Source organism: Bicyclus anynana, chromosome 19 (assembly GCF_947172395.1).
Source record: "Bicyclus anynana chromosome 19, ilBicAnyn1.1, whole genome shotgun sequence".
Taxonomy (NCBI): Eukaryota; Metazoa; Arthropoda; class Insecta; order Lepidoptera; family Nymphalidae; genus Bicyclus; species Bicyclus anynana.
In genome coordinates this window covers 3,177,275-3,190,349 of record NC_069101.1, presented here as the reverse complement: position 1 = coordinate 3,190,349, position 13,075 = coordinate 3,177,275, and the positions used below count along the sequence as shown (strand labels likewise).

At 37.3% G+C, this 13,075-nt stretch overlaps 2 protein-coding genes across 2 annotated transcripts; one reads left to right on the top strand and one right to left on the bottom strand.

The window, feature by feature from the left end:
* Window positions 1–480: 480 nt before the first annotated feature.
* Window positions 481–6,909, top strand: LOC112048037 (RYamide receptor). Its single transcript, XM_024085385.2, has 7 exons — window positions 481–558; window positions 1,281–1,584; window positions 2,637–2,815; window positions 3,437–3,559; window positions 4,145–4,339; window positions 5,708–5,881; window positions 6,607–6,909. The coding sequence occupies exons 1-7, from the start codon at window positions 481–483 to the stop codon at window positions 6,907–6,909; spliced, it is 1,356 nt and encodes a 451-aa protein (XP_023941153.2).
* A 56-nt stretch (window positions 6,910–6,965) lies between these two features.
* Window positions 6,966–12,413, bottom strand: LOC112048032 (SET domain-containing protein SmydA-8). Its single transcript, XM_024085371.2, has 3 exons — window positions 10,817–12,413; window positions 9,336–9,520; window positions 6,966–7,542 (listed from the first exon to the last, which is right to left on the bottom strand). The coding sequence occupies exons 1-3, from the start codon at window positions 12,129–12,131 to the stop codon at window positions 7,411–7,413; spliced, it is 1,632 nt and encodes a 543-aa protein (XP_023941139.2). The 5' UTR covers window positions 12,132–12,413; the 3' UTR covers window positions 6,966–7,410.
* Window positions 12,414–13,075: the final 662 nt, after the last annotated feature.

Sequence of the window (13,075 nt, the reverse complement as noted above, 5' to 3'; positions counted from 1 at the left end):
TGAAAAGTTTAGAGGTGCATGCCCCGGACCGGATTCGAAAACACCCTCCGGAATCGGAGGCAGAGGTAATATCCACTGGGCTATCACGGCTCTGAAAATATCTTGGAAGGAAGGAAATACGCTCTTTATTTCCTGGGTCGATCCAGAACTTAAAGTTCAAACCCAAGGCCTAAAGAACCGAATGAAATTGGACCAATAAGGCAGTTTGACAGTAAAATCCATAAAATCCTGTTCATAACAAAGCAAAGCCTCATTTCCATAAATAACCTTGACTAACATATCTGTTATTATCTTGTTTCGACATTATCAATTATCAATGGTTATTGGTTACTGATAAAAATGCTTTCACGGTTAATGGACTACTGTTAGCCTTATCTGGGAAAGCTTCGGACGAAAATATTCATTTTTCATTTAGCTGTCACCTCGTGAAAATGTTTTTCCATATCAAAATGGCCGATAAGCTGTGAAATGGATCATACAATGTATGGTGACGTGTTATTGGATGATCAGGTGCCTGGTTATTTGACTAATTGGAGCTGCGATTATGAATTGGCCCAGGTAAACTTTTTATTATTGCTTTTGTTTAAATTTAAATATGTGAGCTTTCTTTTTTCGTTTTCCGAAAATTTCCATTCAAATATATAATAACTTAATGCGTTACGGCATAAAATATATATTAATATATTTTATTTCCATTATATTATAATGGAATTAAACCCAAAATCGTGCATGTGTGCGTTTAGAGGAGTAAAATGATGAAAAATGAGCCGAATATATGTAGGCACTTAACATATCTATAGTTCAAAAATCGTTGTTCTAACCCATCGATTCCCAAAGTGGTCTAAGTGGACCCCCTGTAGTCGTCAGAGGACTGTAGTCGGCGGGGGTCTACGTTGACGTGTCAATAAAATGGGGGTTCACGAAAATGTATGGTTGCATACCGAATCGGGAGTTTTGAAAATAAAATAATTTGTGCTGTCATCAAAAATCAAAGTTGGCTGAAATAACTTTTTCCCTAGACAAATTTACTTTTTGTCATCCACTCATAGAACAATCGATTAATAATTTATTAATTAATCAATTCTCACTATGTTTTTAAACTGTTGTTGGTGGCTATAATTCAGCTGCAATGAAAGTTTCCATATGTGAATCTAATCAAATTTTTGTCAAGTTTCGGATAGAAATTTAGCAGGGGGTCCACTGGAACCAGTTAAATTAGATAGTGGTCTATGAAAAAAAATATTTGGGAACCTCTGTTCTAACCTAACATTATATTTTAGGTTGACACATCACAGTATCCGTTCCCAAACAAACTATGGCACATAAAGCCAGCAAAAGAAATTGCTTTGAAGACGACAGCTATGTTGGTTGTGGGCATCACAGGGATATTCCTCAACTCCATCATCATAATCATCCTCGTGAAGAACAAATGGCTTTGGACTGCCAGCAACTATCTTATCGGGAATTTAGCGTTCATTGATTTGATTACGCTAATCTTCTGCCCCTGGTTTATGCTTGTGCGGGATTTCTATCAGAACTTCGTTTTGAAGAACTTCGGTTGCAGATTTGAAGGGTTTCTGCAAGGTAAGACCTTGAGCTACTTCCTTTCTAACTGTTTATAAACATGACATTTATGTCACAAAACATACGTCATCAATATCAACCCATATTCGGCTCACTGCTGAGCTTGAGTCTACTCTCAGAATGAGTGGAGTTAAACCAATAGTCCTCCACGTTGGCCTAATGCGGATTGGCAGACTTCACACACGGAGATAATTAAGAAAATTCGCTGGTATGCAGGATTCCTCACGATGTTTTTCCTTCACCGTTTGAGACTCGTGATATTTAATTTCTTAAAATGCACCCAATTGAAAAGTTGGAGGTGCATGCCCGAACCGGATTCGAACTCACACCCTCCGGAATCTGAGGCGGAGGTCATATCTACTGGGCTATCACGGATCTCCACATACATACTCATCAACAATTAAATAAAATAAAGTAATAAGTTATATATAATAAAGTAATAAGTTATATATAAGTAATAAGTTATAAGTTATATGTAAAGTAAGAATTAAGTCTGCCAATCCGCATTATGGCAGCGTGGTGGACTATTAGCTTAACGCGTCTCTTTCTAAGAGGAGACTAGTGCTCAACAGTGAACCGAATAAATCTGTTAATGAGGAATAAGTATATATTACCTACTTGAAAGTTTTTTGTATTTGAATATTTCTTACTCTTTCACCCAAAAAGTATTGAATATATTTCGCTGAAAATTGGAATGGAGTAACACTGAGGCTCCTTTTTATCCCGGAAAAGTCCATTCATGCGGGTTTTGTGAAAAACTGAGTTTCACGCTTCATTGGTCTAGTATGTAGTAGTAGTGTGCAGGTTTCCTCACGATGTTTTTCCTTCACCGTTTGAGACACGTGATATTTAGGTAATTTCTTAAAATGCACACAACTGAAAAGTTGGAGGTGCATGCCCCGGACCAGATTCGAACTCACACCCTCCAGAATCGGAGGCAGAGGTCATATCCACTGGGCTATCACCGCTCTCACGGATCAAATTATGATATTGATCAAATGAGGAGGGAGGAACTAGATTGTAAAGTTCCTGTGCACAATCTCCATTTTCAGCATCTCTTCTGTTGGCTGGTGTGGCAGCAGTAATACTGGTGTCATACGACCGACTAGCTGCAGCAACCTTAACAGCCGAAGCTAGAATAACGAAAAAGGCAGCACCGAAGCTTATTGTTGCATCATGGATCATAGCCATGGGGCTTTCTTTACCGTGGATTATAAAGAGAGAATATATTGTAAGTAAATTTCAAAGTCACTGACATAGCTCAGCGAGTCGCGAAGCTGAAGTGGCAATGGGCAGGCCACATAGTTCGACGAGCCGATGGATGTTGGGATCCCAAGGTGCGAAAATGGCGACCCCGCACCGGAAAGCGCAGTGTTGGTCGACCCCCCACTAGGTGGACCGAGGATATCAAGCGGGTTGCAGGGAGCCGCTGGATGCTGGCGGCTCGAGATCGTTGTGCTTGGAAGTCCATACAAGAGGCCTATATCCAGCAGTGAACGTCTGTCGGCTGATAAGGTAAATTTCCCATGTGTATACTAATATTAAAAGCTGAAGAGTCTTACTGGTCTGATTTGAAAAATTATTTCAGGGTTACATAGCCCATTTATTGAGGAATGCTGTAAGCTATATATTATCCCCGTACTGCTACGGGAACGGGTACCACGCGGGTGAAACCGCGCGACGACATCTAGTTCATTAATATAATTAGTAGTATGAACGAGAGATTATTACCATTGGAGCAGTATAGTGAGTCTAAGCTCCATGTCCTTTTTCTTTTAAGTAGGCTTTTACAATTATTTACGTAATGCTTAGATTCTTAATTACATTTTCTCATTGTTTTTTTTCTTTTAAGGAACGCCAGTGGTTGGACTTCTTGGAAACATATTGTTTTGAGGAACGCCACGTGCTCGGCATTTACTGGCACTGCATCATCATTCTACTTGTCTGGGTGCCTCTTGGGGTTATGATAATTACTGTAATGTATCTACTATATTCATACTAGCATAACCTCGCGTTTTAACCCGCGTAGCTCCTATTCCAGAGGGAAAACGAAGATAAAAGTTTAGTTTGAGAGAGAGAGTTTGAGTTTATTCGCGCTACACACAAAAATACAAAATTTTTCTTCTTTATTAGTACCTATAGAGTACGTTATATAGTCTATTGACAAGTTACTTTTAAGATTGAATTTGTGAGAGTTGTAGTTAATTTTTTTGTGTTTCGAACGTCTAAGCACAAAAACAGAACCCTTATTTTGCACACTGACTGAAGGTGTGGCGTTAATAGATGAAATCTGTTTATGCGACAAAATTAAAAACTAAAATAAAATATATTTTTTCTTTAAACTGCACCGTGTGATATATCAAATGAAAGATCTAAGAGTATCTTGAACATTTTTCTTTTTATTTTAAAGTAAATATTATATTATAGCAATGGATGTGGACAGATATTTATTCCCATACAAAGCTCGAAATCTCCTCTCAACCTAAAGTTGATATTCTGTACACGCAAAGTAGCTTTTAGATAACGTCTCCATAATATTATCAAGTTGGTTTGTTCACAGTACGGCGCAATTATATGGAAATTGGAAAGAAGCGCCCGAGAGCTATCCTCTCGTGGTGGAGGACAAACTATAGCACAAGCCAGAGGCAAAGCTATACGGATAACAGCATGCATACTGCTAGCTACGGCGGTGTGTAGAGTACCTTACACAGCCATGGTGTATTTGAGAAATAGTCTGCCTAACGAAATCAATGCGGTAAATACTGTTTGATGGAATACTAGCTGACGCCGCGCGGTTTCACCCGTGTAGTACCCGTTCCCGTAGGAAAATACGGATAATATATAGCCTATAGCCTTCATCGATAAATGGGCTATCTAACACTGAAAGAATTTTTCAAATCGAAGCAGTAGTTCCTGAGATTAGCGCGTTCAATCAAACAAACAAACTAACAAACAAACTGTTCAGCTTTATAATATTAGTATAGATTTTGACGGCCTCCGCGGCGCAGTGGTACGCGCAATGGACTTACAAGACGGAGGTCCTGGGTCCATTGAGGTTTTCTTAATTGGTCCAGGTCTGGTGGGAGGCTTCTGCCGTGGCTAGTTACCACCCTACCGACAAAGACGTACCGCCAAGCGACTTAGTGTTCCGGTACGATGTTGTGTAGAAACCGAAAAGAGTGTGGATTTCATCCTACTTCTAACAAGTTAGCCCGTTTCCATCTTAGATTGCATCATCACTTACCATCAGGTGAGATTGTAGTCAAGGGCTAACTTGTAAAGAAAAAAAAAATTATCACCATCATTGTCATCGTCACATTGGACACAGCAATATACTGAGTGGTAACCCTTTTAAGATCAGATCATGCTATTTTTTTTTAAATGCAAATAGGCTCGCGTTTGACCATGATCTAACCTGATGGTAAGTGTAGATACAGTCTAAGATGGGACTCGCTTGCCTAGAAGGTGCCTATTCACTCTTGTTTTGAAGATACCCAGGTTATAAGATTCAGGAAACATAGTCTTGGGAAGGATATTCCAAACCTTTGCCGTGCGTTTGAGAAAAGAAGACGCAAAGTGTTTTGTACGGGTCCTAGGGACTTTTACAATATAGGGATGAAAACCCACCCGATGTCTTGCGGTGCGATGGTAAAAAGGCGAAGGTGGTGCTAGTTGTATAGTATTATAATTATTGTTTTTATCTTTTTCTCTTTTCTTTGCGTGATGTGTCTTCTGAATAAACTTTTCTTTCTTTCTTTTTTTCTTTCATCACCGTCATCGTCACCGTTATCGTCGTCAACGTCGTCGCCATCATCGTTATCTTCATGATATTTATTAGACGATGGTCCATTGACCCTGCGACACACTTGGTGATGGGGGGTCAAATAACACTTTCCGGAGCAGATTCGTTATTTCACCTCCATGGTATCGTGGGACCTTAATGACTAACGGCTCTTCGATCTACGTGTCCCTTTACCATTTCAGGTTCGCGACTCGTTGAGCTATGTCTATGTCCGAAAGACTTTGGTTCTTTACAGATCTCCATAATCAATTTGATTTCATCAGATTATGGTTAGAGCATTGCTGAGCCTTTTTATGTAGTTTAATTTTATTTTATTTTTAGGTTGAAGGTGGTTTTGACATAGTCTGGTTCGCAGCCAGCTATTTTATGTACGTCAACTGTGCAATCAACCCGCTCATCTACGGTTTTACTAATATCAGATTTCGTAGAGCGATGGACCGTACACCCGGTGTTGCGTTCTTCAAATTTGGCACTTGGTGCTGTGTTTGTACTACGGTAAGAATTTGATTAGCATACGTGAACTAGATATAGATCATCCTTATTATTAACAACATCACATCCCACGAATTTCGACTGCAAATCCTTTTGTAGTGACTTCCAAACTTATGGTCCACAGCCTCCAGTGTTAGTTGACCCTTAACTATTAGGAGCAATAACACTAATCATATTGCAGGGAACCGCTGGTCGCACTACTGTATTTACTATAAAATTAGTTGTAAAGAAAAAAAACTTCGTTTGAACGGTGATACATGAATCACAGATAATATAAATAAAAGAAGTACAGATCTTTAGGTTTTAAATCAAGTTTCTGAGTCTATTTCCCATTCACGTTCATTTTCTTCTTTTCAAGAAATTCTAAGTAGCTCGGAGTCCGGTTGGCGTTACACGCTTATGCCTCGAAAAACACGTTAAACTTTCTTAGTAGTTATAATTATCATAGTAATAATTACAGAATCATAATAACTAACTCCTCCGACCCTCATTGAAGTAACTTAATCAGGTCTAAGCTCTTCTTCTCCATTAAGGTAAAAGGCGTAGGCCTTAATATGATTAATAGGCTAATAATTATGAACTATTTAGCGTATTCAATTTGAACAATAAAGTAAATATGATCGATAAACCAGATTTATTATATATATTGAGGCTAAATCTTTAATTACAGGTCACTATTTAATTTTAACCTGTAAATTTCTACTTGTAAAACTCTTAATGTTTTTTAGGTTGTAAAAAAGAAACAATCTCTCCAAAACAACAACGTTGAAAAAATATTTGTTGTTGTCGCCAGTCCACGACCGAAACGGAAAATATCGAGAGTTGTCAAAAATATCCTACATATCAACAAACAGAGCGTCGAGTTGACTATGCCCAAAGTTGATGAAGTAACTACAAAACCTACTAAAGTTACACCATTAAAGATTGATCAATTAGAATCTAAAGTAAATGATGTTGTGTACGTACCACAGATTGCAGAAGATACCAGAAGTGAAAAAATAGTAATTAATGAAGAAAACAGTAAATTATAAGTCTAGATATTAGATCAATAAACCGTATAAGTCAATATATAAAAAATGAATTTCAGAAAAATAGTAATTATATTTTATTAGTAAATAAGTAATTAATTTGTCTTTTAATCTTGTCTTATTAAAGGATTTAAAATTAATATTTTGTTACAATGATAAAATTAAAAAATATATATCTATCTACACGTCTTATTTTGTATAGGTACTTTCCTAAATATAACAAAATAACCCCTAATTTATTAATTAAATCTTAATATAAATCTTACTACATATTAGTTAATTATTAATTGGAAGTACGCAATAAAACAAAAACAACAAATTATTGTACTACCAGATTTCACTTTTCCTAGTAGTGAAACCAAAAAAATAGCGTGAACAAACAAACACAACAGACAGACACACAAACATACAGAAAAGAATTGTAAACATTAGTTTTTGTGTTCTAGTGATCATCTATCAATGCCCCAGGAAAATTATAAATATGATTAGGTTAGGTATTTAGTATCAGAGATTTGTTGAATCTAGTAAAGTAGAGAGTTCTTGAAGCTTGGTTTCCAAAGTTTCTTTCATATGAGGTTCTATTCTCAAAATGCGTGTTGCCTCTTGCAGCAATGTCATACTTTCCATCAGTTGATCCTGTAACAATATTTCGGGTTTTCTATATCTATAATATAAAAATGAATCGCAAAATGTGTTGGTAAGCGCATAACTCAACAACGCCTGGACCAATTTGGCCAAATTTTTTTTTAAAATGTTCGTTGAAGTTCAAGGATGGTTTTTACGGCGAGAAAAATTACGGCGGCCCTTTTCTTTTTCCCATACAAATGATTTGTAACTAAAACGTAGTCAATTTGAGCTTTATTGTTATTGTATAAAGTCATATTAATAATAATTAGAAAACGGGGTAGGGGTAGGGTAGTGGTAGGGTAGGGGTAGGGTAGGGGTAGGGTAGGGGTAGGGGTAGGGTAGGGTAGGGGTAGGGTAGGGTAGGGTAGGGTAGGGGTGGGGTAGGGTAGGGGTAGAGTAGGGGTAGAGTAGGGGCAGGGTAGGGGTAGGGTAGGGGTAGGGTAGAGGTAGGGTAGGGGTAGGGTAGGAGTAGGGTAGGGGTAGTTGAAAGTTTACATCGAGTTTCACGCGGACGAAGTCGCGGGCATCCGCTAGTTTGATATAATATCTAAGATTTGATAACAGCCTTTACATAAAATTGATAAGGAAAGTGATTTTTAGAAATCGTAATTTTTACAGTCTTGTTATACAGAATTTGCTGAAGATGAATCTCGAAATTACCCACCTACTCTCTGAAAAATGTTTTCTGTGTTGACTGACTTATGTGTATAGTTTTCTGTAAATTGCAATTAAGAAATTTGGTTCAGATTTTTTTTAAAAGCTTTGTATTGTAATTTAATTGTAATTTTTGTATTGTAATTGTGTTTACAACATATTTTAGAGTTGATCAAAAGTAACTCGATCATTTGAGCAAAACACAGTTAATAGCAGTAGAAATCTTGATGGACATATCGTCAAAATAGTTTACGCTAACCTACTATGCGTTTCAGCGTTACTATTAATAAAAACTGGAACGCAGTTTTGCCTATCAACAAGTGAATAGTTAAAATAGTTAACTTTCATTGGAGATTTGCCAGATTTCTTTCATCATTCATTGCCAAGATATTTTTTTACAATTACACACACAATTTTTTATCAATTCATTTAGATTTCATGGTGTAAATACCATGTTAATTGTTGTTGGATAATTGGATAATTAGTGGAAAAAACAATTCTTTATCGAAAATGTTTGACGTAAACTTTTGAGTTGCCATTCTAAACATAATCAATTTTATGTTTATTAATATCAGTAGAGTTATTATGGAACCGAAGAATCAAAGTCACCGATATAGCTCGGGGCACGTGGTTCGAAGAGCCGATGGACGTTGGGGTCCCAAGGCGCTGGAATAGCGACCCCGCACTAAAAAGCGCAATGTTGGTCGACTCTCTACCAGGTTGACTTCGACGACGGTGTTCCAGTCACAGGAGTTTCGCTAAATTTAGGCGGCTCAAGATCGTTGTGTACGGTAGTCCTTACAAAAGCTCTATGTCCAGCAGTGGACGTCCATCGGCTGATATGATGATGAGTTATTATGACAGCTAGTCTAGACAGATTATGACAAAGTACTGCTGCCATGTTTATTCATGCAGTCAAGCAGCATTGCTGCATTCCGGTTTGAAGGGCATGGTTACCAGAATAATTACAGATTATTATCTATTGTTTGAAATTCAACATATTCACCTAAGCCTGATGGCAGGCTTAGGCGAACCTATATACTGTATTAAGCCATTACATAGGGTTTGCAGTATGTGTTTGGCGCAGGCATTAAATCTGTCATTTTTAGCAGAATCCATAAGCTTTAGTTATTAAAATTATACTTTACTTGTGCTCCAGCTTTCGTTATTATTTCAGCTTCGAACTCTCTTTTAGTTTGCATCGTCATAGCGCCTTGTAATTCCAGAAGTATGGTGCCTCGGAACCTTGTCCAGCCTGGTTCCAGATTGTCTGCTACTTCCAAAAGTTCATGGCATATGTCAATTTTACGCTTCAGTAAGTTATCGGAAAGTTCTGAAACAGAAAATAATAATTTTGCTATAATAAAATTAACACAAGACAATATCGTCATCATCAACCCATATTCGGCTCACTGCTGTGCTCGAGTCTCCTCTCAAAATGAGAGGGGTTTTAGGAGGGAGAATTAAGAAAATTCTCTGGAGTGCAGGTTTCCTCACGATGTTTTTCCTTCACCGTTTGAGGCAAACATGTGATATTTAATTTCCTAAAAAATGCACACAACTGAAAAGTTAGAGGTGCATGCCCCGGACCGGATTCGAACCCACACCCTCCGAAATCGGAGGCAGAGTTCATATCCACTTCAATCTTCAATCTTTTTAAAAATATTCCAATTCTTCATCTTTGTAATACTAGCATCCTTACGTTATCCAAGCAACACGTACTAAACGATTGGCATCTATAGTTCGTATTTGCTCTGCACAATTTTGTATCTACGACTTTTGTGTTTTCTGATACTTACAATTTAAACACCTTCAAAGCAAGAAAGTGTATACTGTTTAGGCATCTTCTAGGTAAGCGCATTCCACCTTAGAATGCATTACTGCTTTCTATCAGGCATATTATTGTAGGCAAGCGCGAACATATTATCTTTCATAAAAGAAAATAATCTGTCTTCAGAGGATACTCGAGTACTTCGGTCACATTGCCAGGAGAGAAGGAGATAACCTAGAGAAACTTGTTATCACTGGCAAAGTGGAAGGAAAGAGACCTCGGGGACGTAGCCCGATGCGTTGGTCAGATCAAATTCGCACCACTCTCGATACAAAAGTACACGAAGCTCTACAAGTCGCGAAAAGCCGAGCCGCATGGCGTGACATCGTGCGGGAAAAAGTCGTGAATGTGTAATAGGGGTCACGATCCTCAGTAATGAGGAACACGATGCGAAAAGAGAAAGGAAAATAAAAATTCCGATTATTAAATGCCTGTTGGTGAAATTGTATAAATTAAAATGAATTCTTACAAAATAAGGATGAGAATTTGGTGATATATAATGTTTATAGAAGTAAAGTTTGTGAGTTAGGGGTAATTTATGGATCTATTGAACCAATTTTGAAATTTTTTTAACTACCTATTAGAAACCTAAACCTCGCTGAGGGTAAATAGGCTATACTTTGGAACTACGCCGTTGAAATCGTGGGACGTTAGCTAGTACAGATAATAATTAGAGACTAATTTTAAATATGACCATAAAAAATCTAATTTTGTCACTAAATGAAAACTTAATATTTTGATTTACAATCATAAAAAAATACAACATTATAAAAGCAAGAACAAGTACATGATAATTACCTGTCAATTTGTATCCTGCGTAGTTTCCATAGATTTGCATCAACGCCAACTTCGCTTGTATCACTAAATGATTAGTGGAATGAAGCGTCACTGTGTACTTATCTATGAATTCCTCGAAACCCTTAGGCCCTGATTTGTTAAGTGTATTAAGCTCTTGTTTCAAAGCATTATTACCCCAAAACATTTGCCGACTTTGTATACAATAGCCACATGCTTCACATCGCCATGGTGAGGATTCATCTAGAGGGTTCGTTGAAACCATTTTTGCTTCTGTTTTTGACTTATTATTTGCTAGAGATCCATTGCAAATGGAACAGTAAATGCTACCTAGGTATGTACCTAATTCTGTAGGATCCTTACATCTTTCACAATCACAATCAAAACATTTGTTCACTTTGATATGCCTTCTTCTATCTAATGTTCCATATAACGATTGGGTGTATGTCGCAGTTATCATTTCACCTTTTGCAATTGGTACTGTAGCTATTAGAACTAAATTGTTATCATTACCTATGTATATGTGTCTTGTATTAGCTCTGCAATTGTGGTTCATCATTGATGCTATCACGAAAATAGCGCGTAACCTTTTGGATCCATCATGAGATCTAACATCAAAAGAGTTAGTGTCGAAAATAGAAGCTACTTTCAGAATAGTTTCCTCATCAAATGGCAGTCTTAACACTCGAACAATAAAAGTGACAAGATTGGCCTTTAACACTTTATATAAAGGTGTATTTATTCTGTCCTCTAAATGAGATTCTAAAGACATAACACTTTCATACTGACGTGGGTTTGATCTCTTCAGCAGCAGCACTCTCATAGGAGCAATGACACAATACGCAGCTTCCATTTTATCAGCGCGATCATATTTGATATCACATTTGTAATTGTTGTCAGTCATTAGCTTACATTCTTCTTTATGTGGTTCTGCCATTTCACAATCAAGACCACACATAGGCCACTTACAAGACGTACATTTGTAAAAATCTAACTTACCGTCTACTTCTATCGGTTCCAGCTTTTTGTTACACGACAAACAACTAGCTGGACAAGATATTCTCGGCCCACTTACGGTTGGTTTTTCTTTTAGGATAATTTCACCTTGTTTTATATCTCTAGTAGCTACCATGTGCCTTCCTATTGCATCTGAGAATTCAATTTTATAGGGTCGACATTGAAACTTATGTCCTTCTTTCCAGGCATGTTTTTGGTGAGCCTTCGAACAGTAATAGACTATCTTGCATCCTCCACATGTTTGATTGGCGGGCCTTTGGCAGACATCACACACTGGCATTTCTCGCTTGGTATAATCCATTTTTGTCTTATTGTGAACGAATGTTTTAGGACGACGCGCGTTCGTCTCGTTCGTCCCGTTACTGACACAATACTCGTTTAAAATAGATTAGTAATTATCACTACTAACTAAAGATCCGTTGCCGGTGCCAACACGATGATATATCACAAGCCTTGTGCTACATGATTGGAACGAATGTTTTAATCGTCTCTACAACTGGGAAAACGTAAATTTTAAACGTTTGTTAGTGCTCGCTATGAAAATTTGTGACATGAGACTGAATTATGACAAAACTATTCCTTTAATCCTCACCGAACATAAATGTTTATAGGTTTATGGCGATCTATAGCGTAAATAGAATGTGCCGAAATATTATTTCTGTATTATATGAAGGCGAAAAAGTAAATAATATGTAGATAAATGGTGCGGTGGTTGATCAGAACTTAACCAAAAACTATGCTTATTCATTTATTCAAAGTTGTTTATCTGTCTGTTTGTTTGTGGCCGTATCTGGCAACGCTGAAATATTTTAATGAGATTTGTTCAATTTGGAATCCAACAAGTTAATGTCTGTATTTATATATAAGTCGCATGTAGGCCTACTTATAAAGAAGAACACCTTTCCTGCAGAAAAATAATCTAGGGAGGTATTTAGCTGTGGCGAAGCTTGCCTTGGAGGGGCCCTGTATCAAAATTAGTTGGGAGGACCAGTAGACGAGCAGCAAATCCCGAAAATCTCTAGCAGTTTTTAATGTTTTTCTTTCCGGGAAGCACCTGGAGAGAGATAGTTGATTAATTTTTTTTTAATTTTTGCTTTCACACTTATGGGACCCCTGTAGTCCGGGGGACTCGTATCTATACTAATCTATACTAATATTATAAAGCTGAAGAGTTTGTTTGTTTGTTTGATTGAACGCGCTAATCTCAGGAACTACTGGTCCAATTTGCAAAATTCTGTCAGTGTT

Excerpts from the sequence above, each read along its gene's own strand:
- LOC112048037 (XM_024085385.2), top strand. The coding sequence starts at position 481 with ATGTATGGTGACGTGTTATTGGATGATCAGGTGCCTGGTTATTTGACT. Across the intron at positions 1,585-2,636 it reads ATTTGAAGGGTTTCTGCAAG|CATCTCTTCTGTTGGCTGGT; the intron begins GTAAGACCTTGA and ends CTCCATTTTCAG. Across the intron at positions 5,882-6,606 it reads GGTGCTGTGTTTGTACTACG|GTTGTAAAAAAGAAACAATC; the intron begins GTAAGAATTTGA and ends AATGTTTTTTAG.
- LOC112048032 (XM_024085371.2), bottom strand. The coding sequence starts at position 12,131 with ATGGATTATACCAAGCGAGAAATGCCAGTGTGTGATGTCTGCCAAAGG. Across the intron at positions 9,521-10,816 it reads CGCAGGATACAAATTGACAG|AACTTTCCGATAACTTACTG; the intron begins GTAATTATCATG and ends TTTCTGTTTCAG. Across the intron at positions 7,543-9,335 it reads TAACGAAAGCTGGAGCACAA|GATCAACTGATGGAAAGTAT; the intron begins GTAAAGTATAAT and ends ATATTGTTACAG.